The following is a 14,796-nucleotide window of genomic DNA, read 5'->3' as shown; positions in this document are numbered from 1 at the left end:
TATTCTTGTCTGGAGAATCCCATGGTCAGAGGAGCCTGGAGGGCCACAGTCCATAGGGTCGCAAAGAATTAGACATAACTGAGTGACTTAGCACACACACTGTTGGAGGTGGCAACAGAATAGCAACAGTGGAGAAAGCCATCCAGATATCACACATCTACACATACGCTTAGACCATGATACCTTGTAGTAATAGCATACCTGCTACTGCTGGCTTTGCAAATGTGAGTGCAATTTGACAGTTATTAATATTTATTCTAAGTTGACTGTGCAACATATTTTGCAGAGGTAGCTGAAAGGACTTTGATATCAGGAACTCGGTGATCGTATAAAAAGGAAGTTGAATATCTTACAGGTCCTGTTACATTATTAATAAAGGGAGCTATTTCAGATCCATCCTCACCTCACCTTTTAATAAACAGATCTGGGCAGCTCCATTCATGTTGTCTTCCCAAAAAAACAAAAATAGCTACCCTTGCTTTGTACCAGAAACACAAGCATTTTACATTTAATAGCTCAATTTAACAAAAGTACTCTAAAGTGAGCGTTACTATCCTCATTTCACAGATTAGGAAATTGAATCTCTAAAAATTAAGTAACTGCCTGGGGTCACACACTGCCTTACAAAGGAAGAATTTGAAACTCTCTGGCTTAAATGAGCACTAAACCCTTGTGCTTTGTTCACCAAGTCAGTTTTGTCCTACTCCTTGTAGAGAAAGAAAATGTGTGAATTCCCTAGCCTCAGAGAAAAGATGCATTCAGGATTATTGGTAAACAAAGAGCTTTGAGGCTGCCTCTTAGGATGCCAGGCACAGGGAAAGGTGAGATAATATAGTGAACAAGCATTTGCCTGAAGGCAGAAGGCCCAGCTCAGGCTTTAATGTGGCTTCTTGCTTGCTGCGTCATTTCGCACCCATTTATTTATCCTCTTTGAGCCCAGTATCCCTACCTCTAAAGTTTACTACCCTCATAGAATTGTTACCATCAACAAAGAACTGTGGTATCTGTGGGAAGAAGAACTTGACCAAAGTCACCTATAACTCACCCACCACCAAGCCCTCGAGTCCTGTTACCAAGGGATCCTCTTGTTCTGACTACACAGACTGGGACTTGAGAGAACGAAGCTCTGTCCTGATCTCGGGGTTTCCACCGAAGGCTTGATTCCAGAGTACACGGCTGAAGCTTCCAGCACTCCACAGACCTCTGTAAGTGGCTAATTGTTCATTGTCTTTTTCTTCTTCCCCCTCAGACACATTCGCAAGCAAAGTGGCAGCCACGCAGGACCAGTATGCGGATGCGTCCATAGGTAACGTCACAGGCAGCAACGCGGTGAACGTCTTCCTGGGCATCGGCGTGGCCTGGTCCATCGCTGCCATCTACCACGCGGCCAACGGGGAACAGTTCAAAGTGTCCCCTGGCACGCTAGCTTTTTCTGTCACTCTCTTCACCATTTTTGCTTTCATCAATGTGGGGGTGCTGCTGTATCGGCGGAGGCCAGAAATTGGAGGTGAGCTGGGTGGGCCCCGGACTGCCAAGCTCCTCACATCCTGCCTCTTTGTGCTCCTGTGGCTCTTGTACATTTTCTTCTCCTCCCTGGAGGCCTACTGCCACATAAAAGGCTTCTAAAGGAACAATCAGATGTAGTAAATTTATATATATATATACATATATATATACATAAAAATTATGTATAATGAACAGAGGAAACGCATTTGTCATGTCCACCCACCTGCTGATGATGGAATCCAGCTTCAAGAGCAGACTCTGTACTAGGGCCGGAGTGAGAAGGCATCACCTCCCGTTCCCAGGGGCATCGTCTTGTTGAACCAGGCATGGAGGCAGGGCCATCTTTGCAGCTCAGCCCAGAAGGGCTGTGTTCTCCCTGGGTTCATAAATCCTTAAGTCTTTGATTTGTTTTCTGTTTTTGCTTGTTTTGGGTCGGGGTTGGGAGGTGGTTGATGTTAGGGTTTGGTTTTGTTACTGCAGGGGGAGGATCAGGGTTTGTGCTTCTCTTGTGGGAGGTGATGTCCAATCTCAGTGGTAAAAATGGAAATCAGGAAGATGGCTCTCCCTTTGCCCAAAAACTTTAAAAATTATTTTGGAGGAAGAAATGGGCATGGAAGAAGAAAGAAGCATGTCTTCACCATATTACTAAATTTCATGCTTATCTCTGGAGTGGGAGCAGAGGTGAAGCTCCCTCCAAGAAGAAACATGGGAGCTGGAATGGAGCTAAGAAGAGTCATGGTTCTAAATACAGTCTGATATTTAAAGATATTAGGCCTGGCACCCTTGTTCAACAGGTACAAAAACAACATGCCTAGATTCCCAGGAACATACAAAGTCCTTTCTTAGCTCTTTAGCGCTGGACTATGATTAGCAAGGCCCTGATTCTGATGTTCCACACCCGCTGATTGCCCAGCCCTCCCATCCCAAACCCCTTTTCCTGCCCTTTACCCCTCATACAAACAGGAAGAATAACTCCATTCAAAAAGCACATCATCCTTTTCCATTTGCATCAGTCTGTGTCCCATGTTGCTATTGCCTGGGATTGTCCATCAGTTCTGTTTTCCAAGGCATCTACGGCCTGCACACTCCTGTTCCAGTCATGAGGGAACATTTGCTCCTCTTTCATCTGCCTGTTTGGGAATGTTGTTGTGATACCTGTTACACAGTGCATGGATGAAAAATACAACAAAACAAAGCGTATCTGTATATAGTAGAGTATAGCATATACTGTTCTCCCAATTGGCGACATTGATTGGACATTGAAGACATAAGTGAGTTTTCTTTTCACCTGAGTTGTAACTTTTGTGTTGTTATTGAGTTTGATTAGGGATAAAAGGAGAAAATGGCTTATTGTTCATGGATCTGCAGGTTCATTTCTAAGAAACAATAACTGTTACGTGGGAGTTAAAGCTATTGAGAGGACAGCGGACACGCGACAAAGTATCTTCGAGGAAAATTAGCCATGTGGTGCATTTCAAAGCCTTGAAAACTCACCTGTTGGTTCAGGAAGGCCAAGGAGAAAGGCTGTGTAGAGAAGGGTGCACGTTAGATGTGCCTGGGCTCTGAAAGCCTCCGTTCCTGGAACACCCCTGCCCCCAAAGTATTTATTTCACATCTGCTCTGTCTGGCACAGATGGTAGATAGTGCTGGTTTGTTCATTTTATTTTTTTATGTAAAAGGCTATTCAGAGCCCCATTTGTTTCACCGTCCACACCCCTCTGATAGTATCTGCAGTTCCTGAGGAGGAAAGAAGCCACGGTGAGCAACAGGCCTTTTCTACGTAGGGCTAAGGAGGAAGTGATTAAACGAGAGTGCCTCTCATAGGACTGCCCTGGGAGGTTTTTAACCCTGGAAATGGAATGGCTCTATTTCACAATATCAAAGAGTATGATAAACCCAACATTCCAAAGCTGTGAGTCCACAAATGAGGAAAAATGGAATGACTTAGGTCCCCTCTCAGACATTTCTCTATCCATAAAGAATCCCAGGCCGGAGACACCCCTAAGCCCTATGTGTTGATTCAAAGATACTTAACTGATAATAATTTTCATTTCTCATTTTCTCTTCTTCCACTTGGTAATCACAATCATTCACCATTTAATAAACACTGGGTGACTGAACAAATAAGTAAATGCTGAGCACCCACTCAATCTGCCCAGTACTGTGCTAGCACGCGGGGACTACACACGCACCAGACAGCCCCGATCCCTATCCTGAGGGGGTCCACAGTCAATCCCTGAGTAACAGTTAACACAGCCACAGGGAGACAGTTTGATCTTACAAGAAAAACACAATTGCTGAAATTATCTTGCCTAGATGTCTAAGATTTTCTTGACCTGAGAGAGTACAAGGCATAGGATAGGAGCAGCAGTCTGTGTATCTTGAGCCAATCTTGCAGATCTGTACACCTTTCCATTTTAAACCAAGTAAGGAAATCCTGCTGATGACCCAGCTGTCTGAGAAATCCCAATTAATCCAAATTTTTATCTTCAGCTGATCTTTGTTGGACAGCAGTACTTTTCTATGCCCCCTGCAGCTATAATTTCTCACATCTCCTGGAGCCTCCGCCCTGACCTGTCATGGCCCAACGCACTGGTGGCATAATCCTAACCCTTTTTTTTCTGAAGATTTATTTAATGAAAAGCTAGCCTAGAAACACCAAGTAAATAGTCAAGGGATATGAGCTGTTTAAACATTAGAAAGACTTTGCACTTCTTTCTAGCTATGTTTGGAATGTTAATAATCCCATAGCAAATTTTCACAGAGGATGTTAAGAAATCTTTACCATTGGTCAATTTCAATTTCAAAGCTTTTTGGTTTGTTTGCTTTTTAAATTTTCATGTTATAGGGAAAATATGATTCTGGTTGTTCAGGGTTGTTTTAGTAATTATAGTCATGTAAAATTATTTCATTTTGATTATTTTATTTTGTGTGAATTGTGCACAGCTTAGGGGGGAGGTGCACTAATTGTGCTGTTCCTTATAAATGGTACACATTATTGACACAGACAAATAAAGTTTCTAATGATTTCTGATTTAATCACTAGTGATCCAGCATATTCTGTATGGAATGTTTTCTCTCTTCTCATTGTCATCTACTTCATCTTTTGTTTTCATGTTTTGAAGAAATAAAGACCCAAAAGGTATTATTGTGCCATTGGTATCCTCATCCAAAAGAAAGAAAATAGATGCCCAGTAATCACCTTACAAATGTCAACCATTGGTCATGCATTGTCTGCTTTTAATGTCCCGAGGGAGCACAGTGTCTGACTGCTGAGACAAATGATACCTTATTCATCTAACTGTCTTTAAATTTTTCTTTAGAATTCCTTGTTATATTCATATATGGTCATGCATGAAACACTTTCCTATGTGAAGGTAATTTTCTTGGATCAACAATTAGTATGTATCCTGGGACCCAATCTTTGGTTTAACACAGAATAAGCAGCCAACATGTACTACTATAACAGTAAAAGGGATAATTCAATGACCAGACTAGCCTTGACTAGAGCAACGATTCAGTAAAATGCTGTGGCCCAATGATTCTAATCTCTTATAAGCTAATTCTATTCTTTCAAGCCTTACTACCAGTGGAGATGTCACAGAATTTTGCTTTTACCATTCATGGCATAAGCACACTAAGTTTTTCCTTCTTGTAATTTTTTCTTGAGAAGTATACTGTCTGTCTTCAATTCTAAAGCTATTCTGATAGGTGACTGTCATCTATTAGATTTCCTAATATATACCTCCCCTCCAGTGGTCTATTAATAAAAAGATCACCATACACATAGTTTTATCCACAAGGGACTTGATTCATTGTCGATCCCACAGCCCTGCTCCTAACCTGTCAAAGTGAGATTCACCAGTTTGTGCTGCATACATCTGAGAATGTTGTGGGAGCAATCAGAAAAATAACAAATACCCTCTAATAGATGACGAAGTCCTGCATTAGAGAATGGTGACAAAACTTCACTTTCTCAAGAATGTAAATCAGCTCCTTTAAGATTTCCTCAGTGTTTCCTGACCCAAGAAATGAAATCTCTCTTGATTATGGTTTTCTCTGTCTGATAGTGGGCAATTATATCCAGAGCAAGTCTTGGGTACAGTTTCACAACTTCAAGAATATCTGGTCATTTCATAATCAACCACATACAACACTGGATATTACCATAATCTCCAAATGGCACTTGATTTTTGTTGCAGTCATCATTTCACTTGGCCAAGAGAAGTAAAATTGAGCATTTCAACTGATAAACAGGGTATTACATAGACGAGACATACAAAATCATATTTATCTTGCAGAGAAAGAAAGGTGCTGTTATGAGTGGATTCATTAGCTTTCTTTCAGTTCTACTTACAGGTTTTAGTAGTGGATTGCATTTCGGTTCTTCTTTTCAACCATTATATTCCTATCACTTCTAATCATATTCATCACCTTTCATCAGTGTGTGTCAAGTGTCAGGTGGTCCTGTTGGTATTCCACCTGCAAAGATAGCATAGAAAGGGGAAACAATTGTAAGAGATATTTTTTAGAGCTTAATTGGGCCACAGCTAATCATCTCCCCAAAGAGAGAATGTCTTACCTATAGAAGGAGCAACCACTAAATGGTGGGACTCCCAAAGGAGAGAGTGCGTCAGCTTTCCAGCCAACAAGAAACGGGTGAGTATGAAGCTGTCTGTGACTTTTTTCTACCTGTCAAGGTATCTGAAAACATGCATTCAGAGGCTCTTCCAATTTCAGTTTTGTCAAAGGTCCTCTGATTGAATCTCCTATGGAACTTTTAAATCACTGATCATAGTATAAATTATTTTAATTGGTTGCCTTGTAGAACAGAACATTATAACTTTGAAAAAAGCAACATAACTTTGTAGTTAGAATTATGACCCATGTCTTTATAGGAAGAATTGCTTGCCCGGAATTGCCTGGTAATCAATGTAGTGTTTTATGGATGCTTGACCTGCTCACGTTCTTTAGAATCATGCATCCTAACCTTTTCAAAGATTCAGAGAGGTGTCCCCTTGGGAATATGCAGCCTTAACCTTTCTTTTCCTAATTCCCAACCTTTGTAGCTCTTCCTTGGCTACTCCCATTATATTCATTTCCCTTAGTAGTATTCACCATTACCTTTCAGCAATGTGGAAAAGCCTCATGCTAAAGATTCTCTGGGCATGTTTTTCTGAAAGTGAGCTTGTCATTGGAAAATCAGATATTAATATAATGATATTTCACCTAGAAAACAGTCTTTGGATCTTAGTGTGGATCTCTATAAATGTTTAGGACAGGATTAGACCCTGAAGCTACACACAGCAGCTGTTCCTTTTGTTCCTCTCTGGATCACATTCTTCATGTTTTAGTGCCCATCCACCTAGCCTCCTATTCTTCTGATATATGTAGTTATGGATCAAGGATAAAGACCCTCACATACATCTCCAAACATCAAGTACGTAAATACAGAAAAACAGCGTATGTAGCTTCCATGCCTCCAAGAAATATGAGTGGATCAAGTATTTCTCTGTAGTTATTATATTCATGATATGCAAATGGTAGGGAAATTCACATTAGTAACCAAACATACCAAGAGAAATTGACTAATTTCAATGTTACTGAGTCAATTTTGACAGTTAATGCAGAGCCCAGCACTCCTAATTTGTTGATTGCAAAGACAGATCTACCTAGCCAAATCCAAGAGTATAGAAGGGAATTAATTTACTAAAATGATTATATAGCCCTCTGTACTGGAAATTGCTTATTTGCCCATAAAGACCTGGCCCAGAGATTTTCAGAAACATTTCCCCTACATTCCCAAGTTGAAATATGCATGTGTATGCATGCTCACTCATGTCCAAGTCTTTGTGACCCCACATTCTGTAGCCCACGAGGCTCCTCCGTCCATGACATTTTCCATGTTGAAAAAAAAAATTAATTTATGGAATTTGTTATTAGATCTCTTAAAGTCACAAGGTAGAGCAATAAATAAATTCTCCAAGGAGATCTTTCCTAAAAATATAATCCTAGATTTGCAGTGAACCATCCTCCTATATGAAAATCTCATTTCTTCCAAGTAGAAGAAACAGTTTCCCTTAGATAACAAAATACATAATGACATTTCACCTAAAAATAGACAGTTGTATAAATATTTAAGATAAAGCTGATATGGCCCATGTGTCCACTGAGAAAAATAGTTCTCTACCTTCTTATACTCAACACTAAAACTTGTAAAATATTTCAAGGAAGATATCTTAAAAGACTTTCCATTCTCATGATGCTCACATAATTAAGAATATGGTTAAAATAATTATGTGGGTGAGAATTATCTATGTGCTTGACAAGAACATATTTTTAAAATAATAGAATTAACCAAAAGAAAATGTGTTAAGATCTCATCCCAAGCTACCCTCATCTAAGATATTTGAAAGCCGTTATCCTTCGCAGGTGACTCAGCAGTAAAGAACTCGCCTACCAATGCAGGAGGCATAAGAGATGTGAGTTCAATCCTTGTGTCAGGAAAATCTCCTGGAGGAGGGTATGGCAACCCACTCCAGTGTTCTTGCCGGGAAAATCCCACAGACAGAGGAGCCTGGTGGGCCACAATCCATGGGGTCACACAGGGTTGGACACAAAGGGTTGGACATGACTGAGCTGACTTAGTGTCATGCATGCTTTCTACTACTACTACTATCCTTGTGGAAGATGAATTCCCAGTTTTCAGAAACAATAGTACAATTAACATTCTCATTCTCAGTTTTTATATGAAAATTAAAGCTGAGAATGCATAACTTTTGGCTTTGGCAACCCCCCAAAAAGTATGCTTCTGGCACACTTTTCTGTATTGCTGAGTTATTTTGTGTGATGCACTGGACTTACACAGGTGTCTCATAGAATTGCCTTCAATAATTTCCGTCTTCTTTTTTCTAAAGTAATGAGCAAGATTACAGTCATGTCCGACTATTTGCAACCCCATGGAATAGTCCATGGAATTCTCCAGGCCAGAATACTGGAGTAGATGAGCCATTCCCTTCTCCAGGGGATCTTCCCAACCCAGGGATCAAACCAGGTCTCCCTCATTGCAGGGAGATTCTTTACCAGCTGAGCCACCAGGAAAACCCAAGAATACTGGAGTGGGTAGCCTATCCCTTCTCCAGCAGATCTTCCCTACCCAGGAATCAAACCAGTGTCTCTTCCATTGCAGGTGGATTCTTTACCAGCAGAGCTATCAGGGGCAGGGAAGCCCTGGCAAGGCCCCCAAAAGTATGCTTTTGGCACACTTTCCTGCATTGCTGAGTTATTTTGTGTGATGCACTGGACTTACACTGGTTAATAAAAATGCCTCCACTAATTTCCTTCCTCTTTTTTCTAAAGCCATGATGTTTCTAAGTTTCACAACATAGCAACCTGATCATTTCATTTATAAAAAGCTAATTCCATTTTTATGTTATTTACATTTCAGAATTAATTTGACTATTTAAAATAATCAACACATCAGAAGGGATATTGAATTTAAATCTAGCCCATACAAACAGTAAAGCTCAAACAGACCTATCCGTATTTAAAAAGCTTCTGAAACACTGACCTTTTATGCACAGCAAATTAAGTGCTGTTTTCAATCTTCTTTTTACCAAAAGTTGTCATTTCAACCTGTGTAAAAACAAACCAAAAAAACCTTTTTTTGAAATGCTAGTTTGAAGATTATTTCTATGAGAATCAGATATAGTTTCAGCAGTTAATCTCCTCTATCCCATCTCTTCCCACTGAGCATAGTGAAGTTGCTCAGTCGTGTCCGACTCTTTGCGACCCCGTGGACTGTAGCCTACCAGGCCTCTCTGTCCATGGGATTTTCCAGGCAATAGTCCTGGAGTGGATTGCCATTTCCTTCTCCAGGGGATCTTCCCAACCCAGGGATCGAACCCAGGTCTCCCGCATTGTAGACAGACACTTTACTGTCTGCGCCACCCAGAGCATAGAGATACATAAATACAAAATGGAAGATACAAATCAAAGAACTCAGATTGTATTTTCAGATGTCTCTAGATTTGCCCTAAAAGTCCACATCAGGTTGACATTCCTTTTTTATCAGATCTCTTTTATAAACAGGAAAAGGGGGCAGAGATGGGAAAGGAAGCATATATCTGATTTCCTTTTCCTTTTTTTGCTAAGGGTGTAAATTTAAAGTCATTTGAAAATTGCTTATAACACTATTAATTATATCTTTCCTTTTAATACATGAGTAGATTTTTAAAAGAAAGAATTTCATTTTTCCTTCCTCATTTGGCAAGCATTTCTGATAGAGACTTTTTTGATCAATTAGTGCCACTTTCTTACTTTGCCAATTATACTGTCTTTGGGGAGGTTTTGAATACAGCTTTTGAAAAAAACCTCCTCTTGTAGGTCAAATCTTGGGAAATTAGAAGGATGTGATTTTATATTTTTCTGGAAACAGAACTGGGCACACAGGTCCCCATACATTGGTTGATATTTTCTAGAAATGTGTTTTGGCCTGTTGGTGTAAAAGGAATGGGACTCCCACCTAGTTTTGCCCAAATACCTAATCATCTACTGCCATATTGATTCTCCACTAACTATAGCTTAGCTTAAATGTTCTCAACTAAATCAACCCTCAGCTCTCATGTACACTAATTGTCTTACCCCTAGCGTTTGCTGCTAACATCTTCAGTTCAGTTGCTCAGTCGTGTCCGACTCTTTGCTACCCCATGAATCGCAGCACGCCAGGCCTCCCTGTCCATCACCAACTCCCGGAGTTCACTCAAACTCCTGTCCATCGAGTCGGTGATGCCATCCTAACATCTTACTAACAGGCAAATTCACCCTTTCAACCAGCTGGTACATGAAATTTCTCCAGGGGGAAGGATAACGGGTGGGTACAGAGTGGCATGATGTCAATGCCAAGTCATTGGAGCCTATTTAACAAACTGTTTCATTATGTCTTAGAGTCTGTTTGGGACACTTACTATCAGAAATACTGAGATGACTTTATTTTATTGATATTTCATCAACAACTTTTATATTGGATCTAAGCAAAGGATGGCATCATGCAAAAATGTAAAGTTATTTTTATTGTTACAATTTGCAAGAAAATGTCTTTGATATTTCAGTCTAAAACTTTAAGCACAAGTTTTTGCTGCCATTAGTAATCCAATAGGAAATTTGATACCCTGAATCTTGGTAAACATATGCATGAGGCTTAAAATATCCTTGATATTTTCAGATTGTTCTCACAGACTGCATAGATTTACTTTTTTTTCTTAAATGAATGACTATCTTTCTCATCAAATGGATTGGGAATTTTCCCAATAAGCACCCAAAGAAACTGTGAGCATTAGACTGCATCAGTGGCTCTCTTTCAGTATCCCCTTTTCCCACTTCTGACTCTTAATCCCTGTGTACATCTTTCAGAAACAACTGCAAATAGTGAGAGAAAGTTTGAAAAAAGAAAAAAAAAGAGTTGTCCTCCCTTTCAAAATGGACTAAACCTACTTATCTTTAAAAATGTAACCATTGCAAATTTTTAACATTAGACACAAAACCAAGAGAGATGCTTTTAAATCTCAGATATGAAGCAAAGGTTGCATGTATGCAAAGCTCTCAGGAAATTTGTGTTAAATCATTGAGACATGGAGTTTACTAACATTACTAACATCAGTTCCCAACCACTACCCTCCCCATCCTGTTCATACAGTGTCTAGAGGCAAATAAGATGTAGAGCCAGGAAATAAAGATCACTATTAATGTCATAATCACACCACCATTCAGTTACTAGATGGTGAAAGGAAGTGGGCAAAAGATATGGAAGCAATGCTGGTCCTTGAACCAGATCACCGCCTTGCTCACCCCTGTGATGGATATGGTCTGTGAACATTAGAACCATGCCAGAAGGATATTTTTCACTTGAGATGAATATTACTTGCAGATTCCTTTCTGCTCTGAGCCAGAATATTGTGTTTGACTCAAACCTTTCCAAACAGAATCATGCAGCTCCATCACATACTTGTTGCCTGCTTGGAGAGTGAATCTCTCTTTCCAAACTGGTTGCCATGGAACCAATTTCAGCAACACTAAGTATTGGACCTAGTGATGAGGAGTCTAAACTTTCATTTTTTTTTTCTTTGCTGCTAATGCACTGACACTCCCAACTCGAAAAATCATGTTGTCGGTAAAATGAAAATAATAATTGCTTTGTCATTGTTTAGAATTAATTCATATATTTTCCAAACTTGAAGCTTCCACTTACTCAAATGAGATCTGTGGGTTTACCCAAAGACTAGGTTTGTTTTGTAAAGATACCAGAATTGGTTTGGGTCCCTTTAAAGCAACAGACAAGATAATAACATTTGAAAACAATAAATGTTCAGCACAGACTGCTGGGTTAGAGGAGGGCTGGGCTTCTGACAGGCTTCTCAGTGTTTTGCTCTTAATCTGTCATGGTTCCCAGTGGAATATTTCCCCATACTCAGTGGGAGGATATTGACACAGCTCCAGACTCTGCCTTTTATTTCCTAATTCTCCCTGGAGAAACAGACCTTCCAGAGCTTGTAATATAAAAGGAAAAAAAGGGGGAAAATGACAGGTGCCTCATTGGTTGATCCAGAAGTTTTGTACAAAAACACACACCATCTGATTGTCTCCATATTAAGACTGTACTTATTAAAGGGCTTTTGTTAGTGACTGCAAGCCACCCAGAAAATGAGATTTGAGGAAATACTTCCAATCCTTTATCAAAAGTCAAAAATCACTTTGTTGAAAATATCTTAAATGTAAGTTTATCTTCCTGCCTAGAACTCATACATCAATAAGGACTGAAAAATGCAGAGAGTATTTGGGCAGTTCAGTTCAGTCGCTCAGTCGTGTCAGACTCTTTGTGACCCCATGAATTGCAGCATACCAGGCCTCCCTGTCCATCACCAACTCCCAGAGTCCACTCAAACTCATGTCCATCGAGTCAGTAATCCCATCCAGCCATCTCATCCTCTGCCGTCCCCTTCTCCTCCTGCCCCCAATCCCTCCCAGCATCAGAGTCTTTTCCAATGAGTACTCATGAATTAAAATTTTGTCTGGATGCTGGAGCTTGATAAGAAACTTGATAAATATCAACTGACAAATTACATGAATAAAAAGAATCAGAAGTTAAACCAAAGGTGGCCACAATTTAGCAAGTCAGTCCTCCAAGATCATTGACCGACTTTATATTCAGTTAAAACTTAAAAAATAATCTATATAGCCAAATCAGTGGAACAATTTTTAAATCAAATATCAGAGGCAATTACATTTTTTTCAATCATACAATTCCACAGACTTCAAACATTTCTTTTGTGCAGAGTATTAGACTAGGTAATCTAAGATGGCATCAAGAATTTAAGACAATTCCAAGAAAACTAGCACTAGCCCTGAATTTAGTCAGGAAGAGTCCAGTCATGGCACTCTAATTAAATTAATCTTCAATTTTGATCTAGAGACATTTTATCAATTTGAAACTGCTAAATGGAACTGTTCTGAAATCTGTCAAGGAACTTTCCTTTAATAGAAATAAAACTGCTAATTTTCTTAGCTCCACATTCTGTCTTTTACCAACAAGATAAATGGATTCAGACTCAACATCTTCAGAGTGTACAATGAACCAAAACCTGTGTGAGAATGACATACTGTCTTTTGTTTCAACATTCCAAGTTGGGATAAACTTGTTCCAGAAATGATTTGCCTCCCCATTACTGAAGATTTTTTCTATTGGGTGTTGATATTAGTTCATCACTAAATGTTCTTAACTCTGTCCATTGCTCTTTTGACTTTGAGGTGTCTGACTGTATTTGGAGTTACAACCTCAGCTGTCACATTTTAACAGTCAACAAGAGAAGACCTCAGTCCCCATGTCTGAGTACACAATGTTCTCTTTATTTCACCAAAGAAGTGACCCCAAAGGCTTTCATCTGTTGAAAATTAGAATTTAATTGTTTCAGAGGATTATGAATCTCAAGCTCTTTGAGGACTTAAATTTCCTCATCATTAAATGGAAGGACTTCACTTTTAACTTGGCTTTCCAGAACACATCAAGCACTGGCGTGATCCTGGTATCAATCCAAGGGGTATGGGTTGAAGGTGCTTTATGTTGGGAACCAGTTGGTCCTCATCACACTCCTCACAATACTTGATTATCAATGTGAGCATCAAGCCAAAAAAGCTACATTAAGTCTGATGGGAATTTAAAGATTTATTTTGAAACAATTTTTTACACACTGCTGAAAAAATTTCCTTCCCTAAGGGGAGTGAAAAGTCTCTGCCTTTGTGGGATGCCCAACAACAGAAAATTTAACCAGATGGGAATGCCTTCCTCATCACTGACCTTCCTAAGGTTGAATCTGCTAGTCTTCTAAATGTAATTTCTGAGTTCACACTTTCCCACAATAATTCCACTTTTTTTTTTTTTTTTTTTTTGTACTTAATGACAATCTGTTAGGAGAAAGAGACTGCCAGTAGTGACTTTATATCAAAGTGTGTGAATGCAAACAGGATGTACACTGACCAGGAGAAAGATTACTAAAAGATACAAGTATTCTAAAGGAAGATGAAAAAAGAATTGCTTTTGCTGCAAATTCAGCTGTCTTTTAAACACTCCCTTGTTACGGAGAAAATGACTCCTCAAAAAGATTTTTACAGAAAAGACTTAAATCCCATCCCTAGCAATCATCTGTTTTGCCACAGCCCAAATGTCTCATTAGCAATCTGGAAATGCACACGGTTAGAGAAAATATAGCAAAAGGATGTAGACATCGCCATGGGGAAAAGAAAGAAAAAAGAAAAGCAATCATGACAAACTCTGCTTATGTAAACAACGTTTTAGTGGAATATATGTAAGCCTTCTCTTGAAGGAATACCAGTTAGAATGTCATCAGAACTGGCAAAACCATTTCAACATCATAGCAGTAATTTATTCCAGTTTTATTAGCACTGAGGCATAAAGCCAAATTTGTCAGGAGGAGAGGCAAATAAAAACTCCTGGCATTAGAACAGAGAAAGCAATCTTGTGAGCCTTGTTGTTGAGAGAGAAAATTAAAAGATAGTATTTTTGTCCTAACTAAGGGCTTCCCTGTTACCTCAGACAGTAAAGAATCTGCCAGCAATGCAGGAGACCTGGGTTTGATCCCCGGGTTGGGAAAATTCCCTGGAGAAGGGAATGGCAACCCTCTCCAGTATTCTTGCCTGACAAATCCCATGGACAGAAGAGCCTGGGGTTGCAAAGAGTTGGACACAACTGAGTGACTAACACACACAGTGTTATGTCTG

At 39.5% G+C, this 14,796-nt stretch overlaps 1 protein-coding gene across 1 annotated transcript in view; it reads left to right on the top strand.

Moving 5' to 3' along the window:
- SLC8A1 (solute carrier family 8 member A1) overlaps positions 1 to 1,626 on the top strand; it is a 356,874-nt gene extending 355,248 nt beyond the window's left edge. The window contains exon 10 of the mRNA XM_052648493.1: positions 1,250 to 1,626. Coding sequence (XP_052504453.1) covers positions 1,250 to 1,626 — 377 coding nt within the window. The remainder of the gene's footprint in view (positions 1 to 1,249) is intronic.
- The last annotated feature ends 13,170 nt before the right edge of the window (positions 1,627 to 14,796 follow it).

This window comes from Budorcas taxicolor, chromosome 11, assembly GCF_023091745.1.
Source record: "Budorcas taxicolor isolate Tak-1 chromosome 11, Takin1.1, whole genome shotgun sequence".
Taxonomy (NCBI): domain Eukaryota; kingdom Metazoa; phylum Chordata; class Mammalia; order Artiodactyla; family Bovidae; genus Budorcas; species Budorcas taxicolor.
Note: the sequence above shows the minus strand (reverse complement) of the source record. Positions and strands in the feature narration are given on the sequence as shown.